At 42.8% G+C, this 24,371-nt stretch overlaps 1 protein-coding gene across 1 annotated transcript; it reads right to left on the bottom strand.

The window, feature by feature from the left end:
* Positions 1-180: 180 nt before the first annotated feature.
* On the bottom strand, positions 181-23,858 carry LOC106603416 (E3 ubiquitin-protein ligase CBL). The gene is made up of 15 exons (XM_082974620.1): positions 23,304-23,858; positions 21,692-21,939; positions 16,154-16,300; positions 15,829-15,985; positions 11,073-11,194; positions 10,743-10,880; positions 10,448-10,535; positions 9,994-10,125; positions 7,921-8,157; positions 7,551-7,667; positions 7,111-7,397; positions 6,447-6,605; positions 6,177-6,304; positions 2,600-2,791; positions 181-2,495 (listed from the first exon to the last, which is right to left on the bottom strand). Exons 1-15 carry the CDS (start codon positions 23,445-23,447, stop codon positions 2,179-2,181), a joined length of 2,613 nt encoding a protein of 870 aa, XP_082830746.1. The 5' UTR covers positions 23,448-23,858; the 3' UTR covers positions 181-2,178.
* Positions 23,859-24,371: the final 513 nt, after the last annotated feature.

The following is a 24,371-nucleotide window of genomic DNA, read 5'->3' as shown; positions in this document are numbered from 1 at the left end:
TGATTTCTCACAAATGTGCACATTCATTCAGGTGACAGACCATGTAACTAGGCTTAGGACCCCTAGACAAAGTGCAAAACAATGTTAGTAGGCTAGTTATTGGGTCTGTAACAAGAGCTATAGACCATATCTTTCAGTACTACAGTATTAACATTTTCTATAAAATATACCAATCAAATGTTAAAGCATATTGTTTATTTGAAAATATTTAATGGCTGAGGCATGAACACATGGCAACATAATGAATGCTGAGTACATTAAAATGAATAAATAAAATACTTTAACTACACATGCAATAAGGCAATGAAAAAACGTTTTTTTGTTTGTTCTCTCTGTATGTACAGGTGAGGCGCACAATGAATTATAACATACTATTTCACATTGTTATCTTAGATCGAACGACAAAGCACCAACTGTGCTTCCGTATACCGGTAAATTCTGCAACTATTGAGCAATGACTAGTGTGGCGTATGAGACCACAGCAATCTCTTATGACAGCGTGCCCTCTTGTGGTGAGTCCACATATGAGCGACACAGTGGAAAGCAGAGGCCTGAAGTCAATTCTCAAATGATTTTACAAGGAGTGGCACTTAAGTTGATGATCAAGGAATTGCAGTCAAAGTACATCACAATTTGAAAGAAGTTAAAACAGTATTGAACTCAAGCGAAACAAACAGATGCAGAAATATCATGGCCATTCTTTACAACTAGAAGTATCTCCAACTAATAATGTGATTCAAACCTGTATTTAAATGCTTTTGGCTTTGAATCCAACACATTAACACCTAACATTTCTGGTGTGAGTCCCCAAATAACCTTGGCATATCACTGCACATTGTTCAGTCTGTTGTACCTGAGTCCAGAGGACAATGACAAAACCTCCGTGTTCAACAGGGTTTCAAATTCAAAAGGAAAGATATTTAAATTATTCATATATTAACAGATTTCTCAAATGTGTCGAAGCCACATCCTTGGGAGAAAAAAAAACGTAGGTACAAAGAAAATACATTAGTTCAAAACGCATACCGAGACACCTTAAAATGGGGCCATATTCTGTTTGTAACGTATAAACAAGAACGTTGTACAAAGTGTTCTTTCCCAGAGGAGGCAGCAAAGCAAGTCTGAGGTAGTGCCAATTAAGTTCTTCATTTCACTAAATATCATGGTGTATACATGACTTGGATCACTTTGTCTTCTCTGCCCAATCAATATGTTATTGTCTGGAAAATGAATAGTATGGATACGAAAAAAACAAACCCTTACAAGCAGCAGTCCAATTGCACACTGATTAGCAGAGCGCAAAATTCAGATAGGGCACATATACTCCCTTCATTTTTAAGTATGACATTAAAAAAAGGACACTCACTTTAAAATATGTAAGCTATTCACATAATTAACAATAAGGCTTAACCGTGAAACCACTACCACTGGTGGTATTAAAACAATTATACAAAATAATGACATCAGAAATGTTACATTAGTTCACCAGTCAATGTTAGCACTACATTGAATACATTCTGAGATTACGTACACGTCATTCAGGCTTATATATATATATATTATAAGACGATCACTAAACCAGGAACTAAAGCAATTTGGAGTTATGCTTACTTTTAAAAAAAGAGTTACTTCACCTACTGCAATTACAGTGAAATGTATGACATGGAGCGCTGTAATACTGCAACCCAACTAAAATATTCACATTCATTGGCTTTAGCACAAACCACAGAATCTAATGCTGGCGTATCTAGCTACAAACTGTATGTACGACTACGACCCAACCAAAACTAACATGGTCACCATTAGGGTGAAGAGGGAGTGGGAATCATGAGTCAAGTATTCCCCAACAACAGTTACTGCTGCTGCTGCACAATAAGTCCATAACTATTCCTTACTGCAGCCTAAGCACACTCAGAAACAAGGAAATGCTTAGAGCCGCACAATAAGACTGGAGGCAAGCACAAATCACCATACAAGGGTCAAAGGCTTGGCAATAGAGGCCACGTCAAGCATTCTCCCTCTCCCTTTAGATTCTCTCACTTAGATGCCTATGCATGGGACCGAGTCCTCTTCCCCTTACAATTTACAGCGCTTCCAGACCTGTCACAACCAGCACAGTAGAAATGCTATCCATTATGGCACAGTGGGTAAAGGATATAGGGTGTGGTGTTGAGGCTGCTACGTGAGGATGTGGGCCGTGGAGGGGATGGACACAAACTCGCGCAGGATGTTCTTAGCTGTCTCCAGGTTGTTCTGGGCGATCATCAGGGCCTTCTGGATGTCCTGGAACGAGTAGCCCTGGCTCATCAGATGCTCTATCTCCCCGTTGATGGGTAGCGCCACACTGGGAACGGGCACACCTCGGGAGCCAGCCAACGGACTGGCGGCAGGGGGCAGGGCATCTGGGGTAAAGGGGCGGGGCCGGTGGTCTGAGTTGACCCGGCGTGGGAGGGGCTTAGGGGGGCGCTCGGGGTCCTGACCTGATGCAAACATAGCTGGGAGAGAGGAGAGAACATGTTCGTGGTGTTTGATAAATATAACTCAACATGACAAAGCAAGAGAGGAAAAGGACTGAAAACTCTAATGCTGAGTTACATACAGGCATCTATGGAAGGGCTGTCCATTGATAGGCAGCTGAAGGCGGCCGAGGTGCCGGTGACGTCAGAGAGGGTGCGCCTGGCGGGTGCTGGGGGAGCCTGGGGTCGGGGGTAGTCATACTCATACTCATCCTCATCATCCATCTCCTCTACCATATGGTGCAGGGGAACCGCAGGGGGAGGGATGAGGTAGTCTGGAGGGTGAACAAGAGGATTAAAGGGATAAAAAGAGTGATATGAATACCCTGAACACACTACCGTTCAAAAGTTTTGGATCACTTAGAAATGTCCTTGTTTTCCATGAAAATATACATGAAACGATTTGCAAAATGAATAGGAAGTATAGTCAAGACGTTGACAAGGTTATAAATAATGATTTTTAATTGAATTAATAATTGTGTCCTTCAAATGTTGCTTTCGCAGCAATTACAGCCTTGCAGACCTTCGGCAATCTAGTTGTCAATTTGCTGAGGTAATCTGAAGAGATTTCACCCCATGCTTGGATCGGCTTGATGGGCACTTCTTACGTAGCATACGGTCAAGCTGCTCCCACAACAGCTCAATAGGGTTGAGATCCGGTGACTGTGCTGGCCACGCCATTAGAATACCGGCTGACTGCTTCTTCCCTAAATAGTTCTTGCATAGTTTGGAGCTGTGCTTTGGGTCATTGTCCTGTTGTAGGAGGAAATTGGCTCCAATTAAGAGTCATCCACACGGTATGGCATGGCGTTGCAAAATGGAGTGATAGCCTTACTTCTTCAAGATACCTTTTACCCTGTACAAATCTCCCACTTTACCACCACCAAGGCACCCCCAGACCATCACATTGCCTCCACCATGCCTGACAAATGGTGTCAAGCTCTCCTCCAGCGTCTTCATTTTTTCTGCGTCTCACAAATGTTCTTCTTTGTGATCCAAACACCTCAAACTTAGAAACTTGTCCATAACACTTTTTTCCAATCTTTCTCTGTCCAGTGTCTGTGTTCTTTTGCACATCTTTATCTTTTCTTTTTATTGGCCAGTCAGAGAGGGCTTTTTCTTTGCAACTGCCTAGAAGGCCAGCATCCCAGAGTCGCCTCTTCACTGTTGACGTTGAGACTGATGTTTTACTATTTAATGAAGCTGCACAGCTTTTTGTGCATATGGAAAAGGTCTGGGATCTTTTATTTCAGCTCATGCAACATGAAACCCATTGCATGTTGCCAGTTGAGGACTTGTCCTCTTGCTCAGTTGTGCACCGGGGCCTCCCACTCCTCTTTCTATTCTGGTTAGAGCCAGTTTGCGCTGTTCTGTGAAGAGAGTAGTACATAGCGTTGTACGAGATCTTCAGTTTATTGGCAATTTCTCACATGGAATAGCCTTCATTTCTCAGAGCAAGAATAGACTGACGAGTTTCAGAAGAAAGTTCTTTGTTTCTGGCCATTTTGAGACTGTAATCGAACCCACAAATGCTGATGCACCAGATACTCAACTAGTCTAAAGAAGGCCCATTTTATTGCTTCTTTGATCAGAACAGTTTTCAGCTGTGCTAACATAATTGCAAAAGGGTTTCGTAATGATCAATTAGCCTGTTAAAATGATAAACTTGGAGCTAACACAACGTGCCATTGGAACCATTTTGTAAGTCGCTCTGGATAAGAGCGTCTGCTAAATGACTTAAATGTAAATGTAAATGTAAACATAGGAGTGATGGTTGCTGATAATGGGCCTCTGTACGCCTATGTAGATATTCCTTTAAAAATCATCTGTTTCCATCTACAATAGTCATTTACAACAATGTCTACACTATTACTAACGGTAGTGCGCATTTTCCACTTGGTGAGATACATAACTGTAATCTGATTGTGGCCACATTCATTGAGATAGTATGTTTCTCGGCAGGTGTACAGTCGTGGACAAAAGTTTAAAATGACACAAATATTCATTTTCACAAAGCCTGCTGCCTCAGTTTGTATGATGGCAATTTGCATATTCTCCAGAATGTTATGAAGAGTGATCAGATGAATTGCGATTAATTGCAAAGTCCCTCTTTGCCATGCAAATGAACTGAATCCCCAAAAACATTTCCACTGCATTTCAGCCCTGCCACAAAAGGACCAGCTGACATGTCAGTGACTCTCTCGTTAACACAGGTGTGAAGGTTGACGAGGACAAGGCTGGAGATCACTCGGTCATGCTGATTGAGTTCGAATAACAGACTGGAAGCTTCAAAAGGAGGGTGGTGCTTGGAATCATTGTTCTTCCTCTGTCAACCATGGTTACCTGCAAGGAAACACGTGCCGTCATCATTGCATTGCACAAAAAGGGCTTCACAGGCAAGGATATTGCTGCCAGTAAGATTGCACCTAAATCAACCATTTATCGGATCATCAAGAACTTCAAGGAGAGCGGTTCAATTGTTGTGAAGAAGGCTTCAGGGCACCCAAGAAAGTCCAGCAAGCGGCAGGACCGTCTCCTAAAGTTGACTCAACTGCGGGATCGGGTCACCACCAGTACAGAGCGTGCTCAGGAATGGCAGCAGGCAGGTGTGAGTGCATCTGCACGCACAGTGAGGCGAAGACTTTTGGAGGATGGCCTGGTGTCAATAAGGGCAGCAAAGAAGCCACTACTCTCCAGGAAAAGCATCAGGGACAGACTGATATTCTGCAAAAGATACAGGGATTGGACTGCTGAGGACTGGGGTAAAGTCATTTTCTCTGATGAATCCCCTTTCCGATTGTTTGGGGCATCCGGAAAAAATCTTGTCCGGAGAAGACAAGGTGAGCGCTACCATCAGTCCTGTGTCATGCCAACAGTAAAGCATCCTGAGACCATTCATGTGTGGGGTTGCTTCTCAGCCAAGGGAGTGGGCTCACTCACAATTTTGCCTAAGAACACAGCCATGAATAAAGAATGGTACCAACACATCCTCCGAGAGCAACTTCTCCCAACCATCCAGGAACAGTTTGGTGACGAACAATGCCTTTTCCAGCATGATGGAGCACCTTGCCATAAGGCAAAAGTGATAACTAAGTGGCTCGGGGAACAAAACATTAATATTTTGGGTCCATGGCCAGGAAACTCCCCAGATCTTAATCCCATTGAGAACTTGTGGTCAATCCTCAAGAGGCGGGTGGACAAACAAAAACCCACAAATTCTGACAAACTCCAAGCATTGATTATGCAAGAATGGGCTGCCATCAGTCAGGATGTGGCCCAGAAGATAATTGACAGCATGCCAGGGAGGATTGCAGAGGTCTTCAAAAAGAAGGGTCAACACTGCAAATATTGACTCTTTGTATCAACTTCATGTAATTGTCAATAAAAGCCTTTGACACTAAGGAAATGCTTGCAATTATACTTCAGTATTCCAAAGTAACATCTGACAAAAATATCTAAAGACACTGAGGCAGCAGACTTTGTGAAAATTAGTACTTGTGTCATTCTCAAAACTTTTAGCCACGACTGTAGACATGCAAAAGACGCCAGTGTGATTCAAGTTGCATGATGGTTTTCTGATTGTACAAAGGGTATGACTTATGTAACTTCATGTGCAATCAGAAAAGTGAGAATAGAGATCCTTCATCCATCTCCATGTACCTGACTCTGGGGGCTGCTGGGGCAGGGAGGGCAGAGGGAGGGGCTCAGTAGCACTAGCCTGGGCCTGGATGTTACACATGGACTCATACACCTGAGGGTCCTCACAGTCCACATCACACGCCACAGTCCTAGGAGAGAAGGGGGGAGGGGAGAGAGAGGGATGGAGGAAGATAAAGAGCAGAGGGAGGGGCATCAGAACAACCTTAGTCAGGACCCTGCACTGATCATAATCCACCTGGTCACCTCATAGTGATAGTCTTGAGCACTCACCGTGAGTCGTGGTTAGTGGGTTGGAGCGGTGGTGGTGCAGGCATGACAGCACCCGCCATGACGCAGGAGAGTCCTGCTGCAGGGAGAGAGGTGGGGCTCATGTACTCATTCTCCTCATCACTCCCAGATGACTTCTCACCAGTAGACTCCAGTTGAGGCCTAACAGAGAACAAGACAGACTGAGCCAGGTAACACATACAACACATTGAATCACCGATCAGTCACTATGAGTTACTACAGGGTATATAGACAATCTAAGTCCCAGAGAGCCTCTGATTCAACCAATCACGTCAGGAATGGAAGGCCACTATTACATTTGGGGCGGCAGGTAGCCTAGTGGTTAGAGCGTTGGACAAGTAACCGGAAGGTTGCAAGATCAAATCCCCGAGCAGACAAGGTAAAAATCTGTCGTTCTGCCCCTGAACAAGGCAGTTATACCCACTGTTCCTAGGACGTCATTGAAAATAAGAATTTGTTCTTAACTGACTTGCTTAGTTAAATAAAGGTAAAATATAAAAAATTAATTAAATCTAGAGTTTTAGTGCTGGACTAGAATAAAAATCTGCATTTCCCATAACTCTTCAGGGCAAGAGTGACTTCTCTCTATTGAACATCTACATTACATCCATACCACATTTTATCCATATCTATACAAATGCCATACCCGACTGCCAGGGAGTAGATAGCGTTGGTCGCTGCTAGCAGCTTTGCTCTGTGGATGCAGTCACTGTCACTGGGTCCATTGGTCTGTGGGGGGGCCTTGGCTACGTGCCGGGGAACCATGTAGTTGGAGGCCCAGTTGGGCTCTGGAGGGGTGCATGGCAGAGGTCTCCTTTGGAGCCGGCCCTCTGGGGGTCCAAGGGGAGAGGGGCGTTCGGGTGGGGGAGGTGGGGGTAACTCTCGCAGGGCAGGAGGGAGGGGCAAAGGTTTGTCTCTGTGGAGGGCTGCAATCTGGGGAGAGCAGATATTAATGACTGTATGCAATACTGTCTCTCTGGATTAGAGCGTCTGCTAAATTAGTCAAATGTAAAAGTCACATGACGTGCATGGGCACACCATTATACACATAAAGAAAGCTTGAATTTGATTAGGTCTTCCACTTGCCTTGGTTGTTGCTCCTTGGCCCGGGGCCCCTGGGGAGCTGGGGGGCTTCTGCTGCAGCAGGTCCAGCCGGGGAGGCACGGGGGGCAGCGGCGTCACAGGGGAGGGCGGACGCTCCACCTGAAAACACACAGGGGAGACATCAAAACAAGACGTGAGCTTGTTTCTACAACATGTAGATGGAGGGAGATGGTTTTTTAGTTGTTGATTTACTGGGTGGTGTATCTAATTGGCGAATTCTGAAAACTACCAAGTCTTTAATAGATTGTCTTTTCACTTTTACCACAATGATGATGTGAGATGGTGTGTGTAGGAGAAAGAGAGAGAACATGACAAAGCCTGGCTGGTCATAGATGGTGGCTGGGGGTCTTGCCTTGGTGCAGGCCAGCCTGCTCATAATGAGGTGGGGATCCTCCAGGCGCTCGTCATCGTCCTCTTCGTTGCTGGGGGAGACTGACAGGGAGCCCCCTCCTTCCACCCCGTAGGGCCCCTGGAAGCTGGCAAAGGAGGCCCCGCAGCTGCTGTTCTTGGGGTGGAAGGGGTCTACCACAATGGGCTCTGTGCCTTTAATCTCACAGCGGCAGAACGGACAGCCCTGCCCCTCCGATTCCTGGGAGAGAGCAATACTGCAGTTTAAAACAAAATCGGGCAAAGGGCCGATATCCACAAAGCGTCTCAGAAAAGGTCCAAGGAATCCTGTTAACCTGTTTTAAGAAGATAAAAAACCTCCCAGCTCAAGAATAGGTTTTAGGATGATGTTAAGACACTGCTCAGACATGCGGCATCGCCGGGCAATGAATTCTATATAGCATGCTTCAGACAACAGTGAATGTGACTGTACATCAAATGTAATGGTAAAACATTTTATATAATTTTTGCCTGACAATCACTTTGCCTACTCTTAATTATCGCCTAATGTTGGCATGCATAACATTTATTTTAATCAGATTTCTATGGTTAAAAGTGGAATTTTCACAATATTATTGTTATCAACACACACTCGTTGTCACTCCCGTTGAACAACTCTAAATCACTTTGGCACAGTAGGCATCAAGTCACTTGTCAATAATGTCGCATACAACACTATCAAAGTTAACACAAGCACTAATATATATATATATGCCTTCAATTGCAGTACTTTTAGACATGCCCAATTTAGAGATGTTTTTTACATGTTGCGTTCCAAACGGATAACTTTAAATAACATGTAGGTAATTAAATAATCAAGTGGTTAAGTATTTTGGCACATCATATAAAACATGTCTTGTGAAATTGTCAAAAGTGCAAGAGATACTTTTAAACGTAGGTCTAGATTATTTATGGGTTGATGAAATATCAAAACATTCTGAACAACTCAAAAGCAATTGCATGTGACACAGGAAACACTGACTCACTGAATTTTTCTATTATCAAGAAACCTGTTGAAATGACTGAGTGTTTGACTGCGTGATATTAGGTTGCTTCTTGTGTAAATATTTTCCGTCCGGATTTTAATGAGGGCAGCTTATGATGCATCCAAAATATGTCGACTAGGAGTGACCTATGAGTGAAGAAGCTTCATGCATTGCTTTTAGTTTTGCCCATAAGAGTAGGATGTGCTATGTAGGTATAACCTCTCGTTCTCTCAGAGATTCTGTGAACATAAATTCAATCAGGAGAAACGACAGGGATTAACCAGTCGCAGTACATTTTAATGACCTAAAACATTACATTTCTACCTTCAGATTTTGTGGCATAGACAAAGTTAAGGTATTCAGACAGGGGAGGTGATATAAATAATACTCTGAGTAAAAGAGAATGTTTTGGGATTTTCACTCTCCAGACATTATTTCCTAAAGGTCTTAATGATGAAATGCCTATGTATGTTATGTTGTAAATGTGAACATGAATTATGCCCCTATTTCAGACGTTTTTCTTACGCTGTACTCAGCGATTGATGAAAACTTGCTTGGTAGGTCGATATCCTCATTGTGGTTTTACAGACGTGTTTAATACGTTTCATGTACACACTTTATTTAAATATTTATGAAATGCGTATTGTTATATTTGGAAGCAGTTATTTGTTTTCCCTCAACTCCAACCCAATTTTATGGGTGGAACGGATGTGGGTGGGGCTAGGTCTACATGAGGGTACTAATTTAAACTCAAAAGCTCTGACGAAGGCCGTGGAGCCGATACGTAAAGCTTATTAAAGAGCAGAGATACTATCAAGAGCAGAGATACTATCAAGAGCAGAGATACTATCAAGAGCAGAGATACTATCAAGAGCAGAGATACTATCAAGAGCAGAGATACTATCAAGAGCAGTGTGCGGGTTTCTTCTTTTCATTTTACCCATAAGAGTAGGAGTAAAATGTCTATTGTCAGCACTTACGACCAATAAAATTTACAAAATGAATGTGAAACAATAGACAATCTTGCAGGATGACCTAATTCTGAGAAATACCTGCCAGGCAGTGAGACAGGAGGTGCACATGAGGTGGCTGCAGGGCTCTATCTTCACATCCTTGTCATTCTCGGCACAGATCTTACACAGCTGGAATGTGGAGCCCATCTCACAGTAGAGCTCGTACTGCTCCTGTAGCACAGAGAAGAGAAAGGATGAGTATCATACAAGTAAATAATAAACTAAGATTACATTTCTGATGTATGAGATACTTCAATAGGACAAATATTTTCTGGCCCAATTCTGATTTTAGGAAACATCCACCTAAACAGACAGTATTGTGACATAAGATAGATTCACATAAATCTGAATAAGTATACACATTTATGTTTAGGGCATTGTAAGCAATTTAAAATTACATTAGGCAGAAGTTTGAGTCACAAGTGAATCTGAAGTCTGAATTACGACCTGTAGTGAATGTTATGAACTTAGTGTATGTGAGAATGTGTCTGACCTGTGTGACTTTGATGTGGTCCTGTGGGGAGGGCTCACACAGCCCTGTGAGGTCTGGGTTCTGGGCCCGGCCATCTGGGAACAGGTAGCTGAGAGAGCGAAAAATCTAAACATTTCAATGGCCAGTTGAAGCCACAGGCTAATTAAATGAGCAATTATGTGATGATTGAAAGAGGTTGAAATCAGTTTGACTACAAACTACAGAGGAAACGTCACAACAGATTTTGCAAACGCCTTGACTGAACCAGAAAAGCTAGTATTTGGTCATTCTTTAATCTTGACTATGTCATACTCACAATCCCTCCCTGAATCCATCAATGAGGGCCTGAAAGAGGGGCTTGTTGTGGGGTATGGTCTGCAGAATGTTCCCATCTGCAGTGACGTAGCCAATGGCCCACTGGCCCAGCCGAGTGCAACTCAGTCTGAAGATATAACTGACAGAGGCAGACCACAGATGTGTGGTGTGAGAGAAGTTGAGTGTGTACATGTTGATGTACTTGGATGGTCTGTGATGTTTTTTTTTAATGCAAGTGTGCATGTCAAAATATTTACTTCAGCGTCAGGTGTGTGTGTGTGTGTGTGTGTGTGTGTGTGTGTGTGTGTGTGTGTGTGTGTGTGTGTCTCACCTGCCAGGCTTGTGGATGAACCTTTGCAGTCGGGCCTTAACCTCGTCGTAGGTTAGGAAGGCCATATACCCCGGGTGTGTGACAGCCAGGCTGTTCCAATTCCTCAGGAGAGATGACCATGGCTGCACAACACACACACACCACGGTCAGAACCCTTAAGCAACAACAGCTTGTCTTTGTATTGACAACAAATCTTAATCCTAGTTAACAAAGAAGAACTTGCGTTCTTCACCTGATATTTACGGCAACAGTGGTCACCAACGACGTTCTGGAGAACTATAGGGCGTGCATAATTTTGTTCAAAATAGACCAAAATAGCTTATCTATTTACTACTGTGAAGTGAGCTCATTTAAATGAGACGAATGGTAGCCTATCCTAACTTGTTGTAGGCCTATTGGCTATTTGAAGAACTTATTCTGCAATTATCATGGAAATAAAATACGAGGAAATAAAACAAATTAGGTTTTTGCTCTTCTCACTAAACGAAAATGATCTTGTTATAACACTGAAGAACAATATAAATGCAACGTGTACCCACAAAACACCAGTCTCAACGTCAACAGTGAAGAGGCGACTCCGGGATGCTGGCCTTCTAGGCAGTTGCAAATAAAAATCCATCTCAGACTGGCCAATAAAAAGAAAAGATTAAGACGGGCAAAAGAACAGACACCGGATAGAGGAACTCTGCCTAGAAGGCCAGCATCCCGGAGTCGCCTCTTCACTGTTGACATTGAGACTGGTGTTTTGTGGGTAGTATTTAATGAAGCTGCCAGTTGAGGACTTGAGGCGTCGGTTTCTCAAACTAGACACTAATGTACAGTCGTGGCCAAAAGTTGAGAATGAGACAAATATTAAATTTTCAAAGTCTGCTGCCTCAGTTTGCCTCCCACTCCTCTTTCTATTCTGGTTAGGGCCAGTTTGCTCTGTTCTGTGAAGGAAGTAGTACACAGCGTTGTACGAGATCTTCAGTTTCTCGCATGGAATAGCCTTCATTTCTCAGAGCAAGAATAGACTGACAAGATTCAGAAGAAAGTTCTTTGTTTCTGGCCATTTTGAGCCTACAATCGAACCCACAAATGCTGATGCTCCAGATACACAACTAGTCTAAAGAAGGCCAGTTTTATCTCTTTAACCAGAACAGTAGTTTTCAGCTGTGCTAACATAATTGCAAAAGGGTTTTCTAATGACCATTAGCCTTTTAAAATGATAAACTTGGAGCTAACACAACATGCTATTGGAACATAGGAGTGATGGTTGCTGATAATGGACCTCTGTACGCCTATGTAGATATTCCATAACACCCCCCCCCCCCCCTCAAAAAACAAATCGACCATTTCCAGCTGCAATAGTAATTTACAACATTAAACAATGTCTACACTGTATTTCTGATCAATTTGATGTTATTTTAAAAATGGACAAAAATGTTTTTGAAAGAAAAACAAGGACATTGCTAAGTGAACCCAAACTTTTGAACGGTAGAATACATGTGTGTATTACACTGCGTGCACAATTATTAGGCAAGTGAGTATTCTGATCTTATCATCGTTTCTATTCACATTTTCGAACTCCAAACCATATAAACTTGAATGCTTATTGGATTTACTCATTTTCAGGTGATATGTATTTGTGTAATGAGGGAGGGTGTGGCGAAAGTGAATAACACCTTATATCAAGGTGTGCATAATTATTAGGCAGCCTCATTACCCCAGGTAAAATGGGCCAAAAAAGAAATTTAACTGACACTGAAAAGCCAAAAATGTAAAATGCCTTTCAGACGGATGCGACACTCTTTAAATAGCTAAACTATTGAGGTGTGTCCACTGGACATGCAAACGTTTTGTTGCGAATAGTCAACTGGGGCGCAAAAAACATATGGGGAAGAAAAGGCGCAAATTAACTGCAAAAGACTTGGGAAGAATTATACGTCAAACTACCAGGAACCCATTATCCTCCAGTGCCACCGTATTCCGGAACTGCAACCTACCTGGAGTGTTCAGAAGTACAAGGTGTCAAGTGCTCAGAGACATGCCCAAGGTCAAGAAGACTGAAACAAGACCACCACTGAATAAAATTCACAAGTTGAAGCGTCAACATTGGGCAAAGAAATACCTGAAGACAGATTTTTCAAAGGTCTTATGGACAGATGAAATGAAAGTGACTCTTGATGGACCAAATGGATGGGCCCGTGGCTGGATCAGTAATGGGCACAGGGCACCACTTTGAGTCAGGTGCCAGCAAGGTGAAGGAGGGGTACTGGTATGGGCTGCTATCATTGAGGATGAGGTAGTTGGACCTTTTCAGGTTGAAGATGGACTGAAACTCAACTCCCAAACCTACTGCCAGTTTCTGGAAGATTCTTTCGTCAAACAGTGGTACAGGAAGAAGTCCTCAACATTCTAGAAGGCCATGATCTTTATGCATCCAAGTACTCCACTTCTTGGCTAGCCAGCAAGGGCCTCAAAGATGCCTGAATAATGACCTGGCCCCCTTCCTCACCTGACTTAAATCCTATTGAGAACTTGTGGGCCCTTCTCAAACATGAGATTTACAGTGATGGAAGACAATACACCTTTTTGAACAGCATTTGGGAGGCTGTGGTTGCTGCTTCAGCGAAAATTGATCGTGAACAGATAAAGAAACTGACAGACTCCATGGATGGAAGGCTCATGGCAGTTATTGAAAGTAAGGGTGGCTATATTGGTCACTGAATATTTTTGAAAGGCCAAAAATGTTATATAATTGTCATTGTGTTACTTATCTGTTACACTTACTCTAAAAATTGAGAATAAACAAGTGAGTTGAGAGAAATTATTTTTGTAATTTAGTTGCCTAATACTTGTGCACACTTATACATTTCCCTGAGAAAGACAAAACTCACTTTTCCTTTGTTAAACATTCAGGTTTGAGGTTCAATAACATTTTGGATTGACTGAGAGCATTGTGTTTGTTCAACAATAAAATTAATCCAGAGGAATACAATTTGCCTAATAATTGTGCACGCAGTGTATAAACAGAGTAGCAGCAGCGTAAAAGAGGGGTTGGAGGGGGGGGGGTCACACAATGCAAAAAGTCTGAGTAGCCATTTGATAACCTGTTCAGGAGTCTTATGGCTTGGGGGTAAAAGCTGTTGAGAAGCCTTTTGGTCCTAGACTTGGCGCTCCGGTACCGCTTGCCATGCGGTAGCAGAGAGAACAGTCTATGACTGGGCTCTTTGACAATTTTTAGGGCCGACACTGGCTGGTATAGAGGTTCTGGATGGCAAGCAGCTTAGCCCCGGTGATGTACTGAGCCGTACGCACTACCCTCTGTTAGTGCCTTGTGGTCAGAGGCTGAGCAGTTGCCATACCAGGCAGTGATGCAACCAGTCAGGATGCTCTCGATGGTGCAGCTGTAGAACCTTTGAGGATCTGAGGACCCATGCCAAATCTTTTTAGTTTCCTGAGGGGGAATAGGCTTTGGCGTGCCCTCTTCACGACTGTCTTGGTGTGTTTGGAACATGATAGTTTGTTGGTGATGAGGACACCACGGAACTTTAAGCTCTCAACCTGCTCCACTACAGCCCTGTCAATTAGAATGGGCTGCGTGCTCGGTCCTCTTTTTCCTGTAGTCCACTATCATCATCTCTGTCTTGAATACGTTGAGGGATAGGTTGTTATTCTGGCACCACCCAGCCAGGTCACTGACCTACTCCCTATAGGCTGTCTCGTCGTTGTCCGTGATCAGGCCTACCACTGTTGTGTCGTCTGCAAACTTAATGATGGTGTTTGAGTCGTGTCTGGCCACGCAGTCGTGGATGAACAGGGAGTACAAGAGGGGACTGACCACGCACCCCTGAGGGGCTCCAGTGTTGAGGATCAGCGTGGCGGATGTGTTGTTACCTACCCTCACCACCTGGGGGCAGCCCGTCAGGAAGTCCAGGATCCAGTTACAGAGGGAGGTGTTTAGTCCCAGGGTCCTTAGCTTATTGATGAGCTTTGAGGGCACTAGGGTGTTGAACGCTGAGTTGTAGTCAATGAATAACATTTCTCACATAGGTGTTCCTTTTGTCCACTGGCAGGTAACCACTGCTGCACTACAAACTAAACATACAGGCAACTCTGCTCCAGCTCAATTCTCAAGGCTAATTTGAGGAAGTCATTTTGGTTTCCGTCTGCTGGGACTCAGACTGTGCCAACACTTGTGGCCTCTGTGCACACAAAGTCGAAGGAATTACTGTAAAGGCCCCGCCCAGTTGAGACATCCAATAGAGGACGTACTGACTACTTTAACCACCCCACCCTAAATAATAATAGAGCAGCTATCTCTAGCTTTGTACTCACATGTCTTTATTGCCTCTGATGGAATAAAAAGGTACCCATGTTTTGTTAGCTTCTACAGTTATCTACACAGCAGTTGAGCTCTGTAAACATTTGGCTCCTCAGAGAACTTGATTGCGTAAAAGGTAGTTCTTTAGGGTGGTTAATTACTTATGAATACGATGACTGCTACAGTAAGTGGTCCTGAATTGAGTTAATGTAAGCCACTTTGTATTAATTTAGCGGATGCTCTTATCCAAAGTAATATGATGGTGAGTGGGTCAGGAATGGGAATTGGGAGCAGTGAAAGCAGGTTCCCTACATATTGGTGGTGGAAGGGGTGTACAACTATTTTGGTAGTGGATGAGTTGAGTTTCCAACATTCAATCTAAAGTGCTTTAGGCACCTGGAAAAGTTATTAAAACCCATGCATCATTATTTGCGTTTGAGAAATCATTACCTGGAAGAGCCTGGTGAAGATGTCAAACTCGAAGACGGAGATGTAGTCGTTACATGTGAGGTCGATGGTAGACTTCAGAGCCATGGCCTCCAGGCCTGAGCTGATGGGGTGGAACTCATGAAGAGCCTGACGGAACATCCTCCATGGAACAACGGTCCTACAGAGAGGAGAGGGTTTAGTGATACAAAAGTAGTAATTATCCCCAGGCATGTTTTTAGTTGAGAGTTTGTTTCATTTTAACCCCTTTTGTAAATACGGCATCCCAACTAAGGAAATTTGATAAGATAAAAGGAGCCAAAAAATAAAAAATAAAATAAAAACTCACTTATCACCAAAAGACCTCCTCCAGAACTCGGCGGCGTCGGCTTTGGTGATGCGGAAGTTGTCTCCTTGGAATAGGCCATTGGGAAAGATGGCTTTTAGCTCAGCCAGCATGTGACTGAATATCAGCGACAGCTTGGTCAAGTTCCGCCTATGAAGAAAAGGTATGTCATCTTAGCGTCCTCAGACAAATCTCATCCCTGAAGTTGACCAATGGTAATGTATTTTCTTGACTTTGGCACCCCCGGGTCAAACATTTAAGGCTAGGTAGTACAAGCCTAGTCTTTTAGGATTGGATGCCTTTGAGTTGGGGTTGGTATACAATCATTCAGTTGTAAGAATGTGTGATGAGCTTCTTAGAAGTGTCATCTGCTGAGAACCCATTGCAAAGGCACACAACACCAAATCAATGTGTATGTTAACCTTTTTTACAACCAAACTATTGCGTGTGGTATATGAGTGCTAGCATGTCAGTTTCTTATAATGGCACATGCATTTGTGCTATTTGTGAGTCAGAAGAATCACTGATAGCATCATTGCTTCCACAGAACTAGAATAAGATATGATTGCTAAACTGAAACTAAAGTAAACAGGATGGGTTTTAGCTTAGCAATGTTTAAATCTGAGTAGAGGAAAAATACCCTAAAAAGATCTGTTCGTTTAGCTTAAGTGGTTCTAACATCACCACTTCCCTTTATGCAAAATAACCTGCAACTAAATAATAAACGCCCAATTCCTATTTTCTAGTATTTTTTGTTGTGGCTAAAATTGCAAAAAATATTTTCAAATAACACATGCTTAATAAATGGAACATTGGTTTGAGGTGTGTAGTAGTTTCTTGGAAATCGTATCTTCTCAGTATGCAGCACTCTGCCAGTCACAAACCACCATAGAGATTCAAAACACTGATAACGCAGCATCTCCCACCAGGGTCATTGGGGTGTTCCTGTTTTGAAGCTTCACTCAAGAGGAGGTTAACTCTAAGTTCAGCATAAATGCGCTTACACTCCGCTGCAAGTGGTAGAAATGTTTAACAAACCACATTAACTAAAAAACCAAGACATCACTTGAGAAACCCCACCGAAAATAAGACATACCAGTAATCTTGACAACAAGAAAGGAAACATTTGATAGGATAACCTAGGCCTACTTTTCAAGTTGGGTTCTAGCCTTTGCGCTAATTTTGACCTCACCTGGTTATACAATCAACAACTACACTGAACAAAAATAAAACGCAACAATTTAAAAGATTTTACTGAGTTAGTTCATATACAGTGCATTCAGAAAGTATTCACACCCCTTCACTTTTTCCACATTGTTACATTAACCTTATTCTTAGATGGATTAATTATCCCCCCCCCCCCCCCCTCAATCTACACACAATACCCCATAATGACAGAGCTAAAACAGGTTTCTAGAGAGATGTGAGCAAATTTATAAAAAAAATTAATTAAAAAAACATATTACATTCACGTAAGTATTCCGACCCTTTACTCAGTACTTTGTTGAAGCACCTTTGGCAGCAATTACAGCCTTGAGTCTTCTTGGGTATGACGCTACCTGCTTGGCACACCTGTATTTGGGGAGTTTACCCATTCTTCTCTGCAGATCCTCAAGTTCTGTCAGGTTGGATGGGGAGCATTGCTGAGATGTTCGATCAGGTTCAAGTCCGGGCCAATCAAGGACATTCAGAGACTTGCCCCGAAGCCACTCCTGCGTTGTCTTTGCTGTGTGCTAAGGGTCGTTGTCCCGTTGGAAGGTGAACCTTCATCCCAGTCTGAGGTCCTGAGCAGGTTTTCATCAAGGATCTCTGTACTTTGCGGCGTTCATCTTTCCCTCGATCCTGACTAGTCGCCGAGTCCCTGCCGCTGAAAAACATCCCCACAGCATGATGCTGCCACCACCATGCTTTACCGAAGGCATGGTGCCAGGTTTCTTCCAGATGTGACGCTTGGCATTCAGGCCAAAGAGTTCAATCTTGGTTTCATCAGACCAGAGAATCTTGTTTATCATGATCTGAGAGTCCTTTAGGTGTCTTTTGGCAAACTCCAAGCGGGCTGTCATGTGTCTTTTACTGAGGAATGGCTTCCGTCTGGCCACTCTATCATAAAGGCCTGATTGGTAGAGTGCTGCAAGGACTGGAAGGTTCTCCCATTTCCACAGAGGAACTCTGTCAGTGACCATCGGGTTCTTGGTCACCTCCCTGAACAAAACCCTTCTCCCTCGATTGCTCAGTTTGGCCAGGCGGCCAACTCTAGGAAGAGTCTTGGTGGTTCCAAACTTCTTTCATTTAAGAATGATGGAGGCCACTGTATTTTTTGGGACCTTCAATGGTGCAGAAATGATTTGGTACCCTTCCCCAGATCTGTGCCGACACAATCCTGTCTTGGAGCTCAACGGACAATTCCTTAGACCTCATGGCTTGGTGGTTTTTGCTGTGCTATGCACTGTCAACTGTGGGACCTTGTATAGGCAGGTGTGTGCCTTTGCAAATCATGTCCAATCTACTGAATTTACCACAGGTGGACTCCAAGTTGTAGAAACATCTCAAGGATGATCAATGGAAACAGGATGTACCCAAGCTCATTTTCAAGTCTCATAGCAAAGGGTTTGAATACTTATGTAAATCAGGTATGTTTTTATAGATTTCTAAAACCTTGTTTTCGTTTTGTCATTATGGGGTATTGTATGTAGAAAAATATATATTTAATCCATTTTAGATTAAGGCTAATGTAACAAAATGTGGGAAAAATGAAGGATCTGAATAGTTTCCGAATGCATTATAAGAAAATCTGTCAATTGAAATAAATTAATTAGGGCCTAATCTATGGATTTCACGACTGGGAATATATATACACAGTGAGGGAAAAAAGTATTGTATCCCCTGCTGATTATGTACGTTTGCCCACTGACAAAGAAATGATCAATCTATAATTTTAATTGTAGGTTTATTTGAACAGTGAAAGACAGAATAACAACAAAAAAATCCAGAAAAACGCATGTCAAAAATGTTAAATTGATTTTCATTTTATTGAGGGAAATAAGTATTTGACCCCCTCTCAATCAGAAAGATTTCTGGCTCCCAGGTGTCTTTTATACAGGTAACGAGCTGAGACTCTTAAAGGGAGTGCTCCTAAGCGCAGCTTGTTACCTGTATAAAAGACACCTGTCCACAGAAGCAATCAATCAATCAGATTCCAAACTCTCCACCATGGCCAAGACAAAAGAGCTCTCCAAGGATGTCAGAGACATTGTAGACCTTCACAAGGCTGGAATGGGCTACAAGACCCTCGCCAAGCAGCTTGGTGAGAAGGTGACAACAGTTGGTGCGATTATTCGCAAATGGAAGAAACACAAAAGAACTGTCAATCTCCCTTGGCCTGGGGCTCCATGCAAGATCTCAACTCGTGGAGTTGCAATGATCATGAGAATGGTGAGGAATCAGCCCAGAACTACACGGGAGGATCTTGTCAATGATCTCATGGCAGCTGGGACCATAGTCACCAAGAAAACAATTGGTAACACACTACGCCGTGAAGGACTGAAATCCTGCAGCACCCGCAAGGTTCCCCTGCTCAAGAAAGCACATATACATGCCCGTCTAAAGTTTGCCAATGAACATCTGAATGACTCAGAGGACAACTGGTGAAAGTGTTGTGGTCAGATGAGACCAAAATGGAGCTCTTTGGCATCAACTCAACTCGCCGTGTTTGGAGGAGGAGGAATGCTGCCTATGACCCCAAGAACACCATCCCCACCGTCAAACATGGAGGTGGAAACATTATGCTTTGGGGGTGTTTTTCTGCTAAGGGGACAGGACAACTTCACAGCATCAAAGGGACGATGGACGGGGCCATGTACCGTCAAATCTTGGGTGAGAACCTCCTTCCCTCAGCCAGGGCATTGAAATGGGTCGTCATTGGGTATTCCAGCATGACAATGACCCAAAACACATGGCCAAGGCAACAAAGGAGTGGCTCAAGAAGAAGCACATTACGGTCCTGGAGTGGCCTAGCCAGTCTCCAGACCTTAATCCCATAGAAAATATGTGGAGGGAGCTGAAGGTTTGAGTTGCCAAACATCAGCCTCGAAACCTTAATGACTTGGAGATGATCTGCAAAGAGGAGTGGGACAAAATCCCTCCTGAGATGTGTGCAAACCTGGTGGCCAACTACAAGAAACATCTGACCTCTGATTGCCAACAAGGGTTTTGCCACCAAGTACTAAGTCATGTTTTGCAGAGGAGTCAAATACTTACTTCCCTCACTAAAATGCAAATCAATTTATAACATTTTTGACATGCGTTTTTCTGGATTTTTTGTTGTTGTTATTCTGTCTCTCACTGTTCAAATAAACCTATCATTAAAATTATAGACTGATCATTACTTTGTCAGTGGGCAAATGTACAAAATCAGCAGGGGATCAAATACTTTCTTCCCCTCACTGTATATCTGTTGGTCACAGATACCTTAAAGGTAGGGGCGTGGATCAGAAAACTAGTCAGTATCTGGTGTGACCACCATTTGCCTCATGCAGCGCGACATCTCCTTCGCATACAGTTCATCAGGGTGTTAATTGTGGCATGTTGTCCCACTCTTCAATGGCTGTGAGAAGTTGATAGATATTTGCAGGAACTAGAACACGCTGTTGTAAACGTTGATCTAGAGCATAACAAACATGCTCAATGTGTGACATGTCTGGTGAGTATTCAGGCCATGGAAGAACTGGGACATTTTCAGCTTCCAGGAATTGTGTACAGATCCTTGCGACATTATCATGCTGAAACATGATGTGATGGCGGCGGATGAATGGCACGTCACTGGGCCTCAGGATATTGCCACGGTGTCTCTGTGCATTCAAATTGCCATCAAAAAAATGCAATTGTGTTCATTGTGCCTAGTTTATGCCTGCCTGCCCATACCATAACCCTATTGCCACCTTGGGGCACTCTGTTCACATGAGCAAACCACTCACCCACCCAACACCATACACATGGTCTGTGGTTGTGAGGCTGGTTGGACGTACTGCCAAATTCTCTAAAATGACAGAGGAGGCTTATGGTAGATAGAAGAACATTAGATTCTCTGGCAACAGCTCTGGTGGACATTCCTGCAGTCAGCACGCCAACTGCACGCTCCGTAAAACTTGAGACATTTGTGGCATTGTGTTGTGTGACAAAACTGCACATTTTAGAGTGGCCTTTTATTGTTCCTAGAACAAGGTGCACCTGTGTAATGATCATGCTGTTTTAATCAGCTTCTTGATATACCACACCTGTCAGGTGGATGGATTATCTTGGCAAAAGAGAAATGCTCACTAACAGGGATGTAAACAAATTTGTGCACAATTTGAGAGAAAACCTTTTTGTGTGTATGGAACATTTCTGGGATCTTTTATTTCAGCTCATGAAACATGAGACAAATACTTTAAATGTTGCAATTATATTTTAGTTTGGTTTATAAACTATTGCCTTCAAGAAACATGTTGGCTATAGTAGAAACAGACTGGCTACCAGCAGGCGCAATATCCCCCTCCATTTTACCTGGGCTGAGAGTTCTCCTCATACATGCGCTCCTTGGCCTCCTTGAACAAGCTCATGGTCTGCTTGATCTTATTGGTCAGGTTCTCCATCACTACCCTGAAGTACTCGTTCTCCCCGAGTGTCTCCATCTTGCCCTCATAGCGTGACAGTATGGTGCGGAGGTGCTGGTAGGTGTCTGGCAGTAGGTCCAGGATGTATGGAGGGCTATTCTTCAGCGCCACCTTAGGGTTCTGGCACAGACGCACCACCTGTGTGGGAAAGGGAGGGTGAGACAAGGTCAGAGGAACCTGGAGAAAACCTGTCACGCATACCAGAATGACTGGTCATATAACAATGGGTTCTCAGATGTTTCTCTTTCCCCACCCATTTATTGCTTTTTGTAAAGCTTACATTCTCTGCTCTACATCTGTCTATGCATGGGCTGTGTCAACACTTGATCTTTGTCAAGACAAAAACAAACTGTCTTGGTCATAATAATTTCTCAAGGTAAGTGGTTAGGAGAGCAAGTCTGTCCCTAGAAATTACAAGAACTGAAAGTGTCACTAGTAATATCATGCTGGGATGGAATTAAAACAACGACACAGGATACAGATGCACTTGTTTTGTTCTGCCTTTATGATTATATGTTCTATCACTTGTGTGGGCCGACTGCATGAACGGGGAAGATAGACAGATATATTTGAATGTAGAGACAGAATAAACAGTCAGGATGTATCATGATACACAGTGTGAGAGTAAATTTGGGGTATGAGTGACCTGGATATTTACATGCAAGTGGAGAATTCAATATTTACATTGTGGCTCCTGCTTGTGGTTAAACCAATTATTTACAGTCTGGATGATGTTTGTAATTCAACTGGTTCATTCAACAAGGCCTAGACAGTCCCTTGTTATTGTCTCAATTGTCTTATGACAGTACACCAAGTAGTCCTTATCTTTGTTTTTAAGAAAATACAATTCAATTCATATTTTTACAACACCAGCAGTAGGAAAGGAAACATACAACCTCAAATAATAGGCCAACACGATTGTATGACAAATGAATAAAACATGACAAAATAATTTGGTATTGTTGTTCTGGTTGAAAAGGCCATTTGACACAGGGATCAGGTACAATTGTGTTCATTCAAACTGAGTCAGTGAGCAAAAACAAATGTTGAAAAAAAAACACGTGATAGTTCATCAATCACACATTTGAAAATAGACTTAGTTGTGAAACTCAATAGGCAAGTGTCTTCCTGCCAAAGACAACTTGTACACTGTTGAAATCAAAATACTGTACATTGCTCAATTAGCAAAATGTGTGAAATTCGGGCCATTTGGGGGAACAATGTATTGGAGACCATTTTATGAAGAAAAATAACTAAATGTCTGAAATCATTTGCTTCATTTTGCAGAATAAATAGTATTTACATGATCAGTCGTGGTAATTGTTCCCCTCATTAAGAAAAAAAGACTGTCAAACTATCTCTCCTATATTCTGTGACCTATTGTTTTGTTATTGCTACACTATGGACATTACAGTAAACCTGGTATTTCATATGTTGAGTATTCTTGCCATTTAAATGCACTTACCATAAGACCTGAGGAAATTAGATAGCTTGTTACCTACCTTATCCATAAGTTTCCAGCATTTCTCAACCATTTTCTTGTCTACCACTGCAGGTTGGTGAGGCTGGAGAGGCTGGTGATGGGGCTGAAATGCGTCCTTCATCAAGCCGATGAGACCTGCGCCCCTCCTCGGATTTCCTGCCATGCTTCTGTCGCCGGCCGGGGGAGAGCCCCGAGGCGGTCAATGAATGACAATCCTGGGCACGTATTTACAGACAACTGTCGTGATTACTATCTCTATAGTTCTCTGATAAAGAGAGTAATAACCACACAAACCTTGCTAGACGAATAAAATCGTGAGCTTGCTAACTAGCTAATTTAAAGTACTCATCCGCCTTCTCATTTCGTCGGAAAAGACAGGCGTTTGCGTAACTCAACCTCCTGCCTGTTTTTTTTTTAATTTCTGACCCGTTTGTTATCTTTGGAGACGGGTAAATACAAAAGCGTACACTGCCTTATACCTTCAGACATTCAGCTAAATATGAAAGTAACTACTATTTGTCTGTTTTCTTCCTATGTTTCAGCTTTTTTTTGCCTGTAGAGTAAATTGGCTAACTTCCGGTTTGGAATGATCTTCAAATGTCAAAATAAAAGTCCTTTTGAAACCCATGAAATAATGCTCTTATGACAAATACGTTTTTAATGAATACAAAACAAACATTACCACGCTATCAAAATAAGAAAAAAAATGCTTTATTTAAGCAATAAGGTCCGAGGTGGGGTGGTATATGGCCAATATACCATGGCTATGGGCTGTTCTTCCGAACGACACAACACGGAGCGCCTGGATACAGCCCTTAGCCGTGGTATATTGGCCATATACCACAAACCCCCGAGGTGCCTTATTGCGATTATAAACTGGTTACCAACATAATTAATGCATGACAAATAAATGTTTCGTATATGGTCTGATATACCATGGCTGTCAGCCAATCAACATTCAGGCTTCAAACCACCCAGTTTGTAATGAGAAATACATTTTTATATATACTGAGTGAGTTCAGTAGTTCAACAAAGATGTGTCAGTCATAATTGTTGGTTTGGATGCACTGTAGTTATATGCCTTATA

The sequence above is a fragment of the Salmo salar genome, chromosome 04 (assembly GCF_965601325.2).
Source record: "Salmo salar chromosome 04, fSalSal1, whole genome shotgun sequence".
Classification (NCBI taxonomy): domain Eukaryota; kingdom Metazoa; phylum Chordata; class Actinopteri; order Salmoniformes; family Salmonidae; genus Salmo; species Salmo salar.
This window is presented reverse-complemented; position numbering and strand designations above follow the sequence as displayed.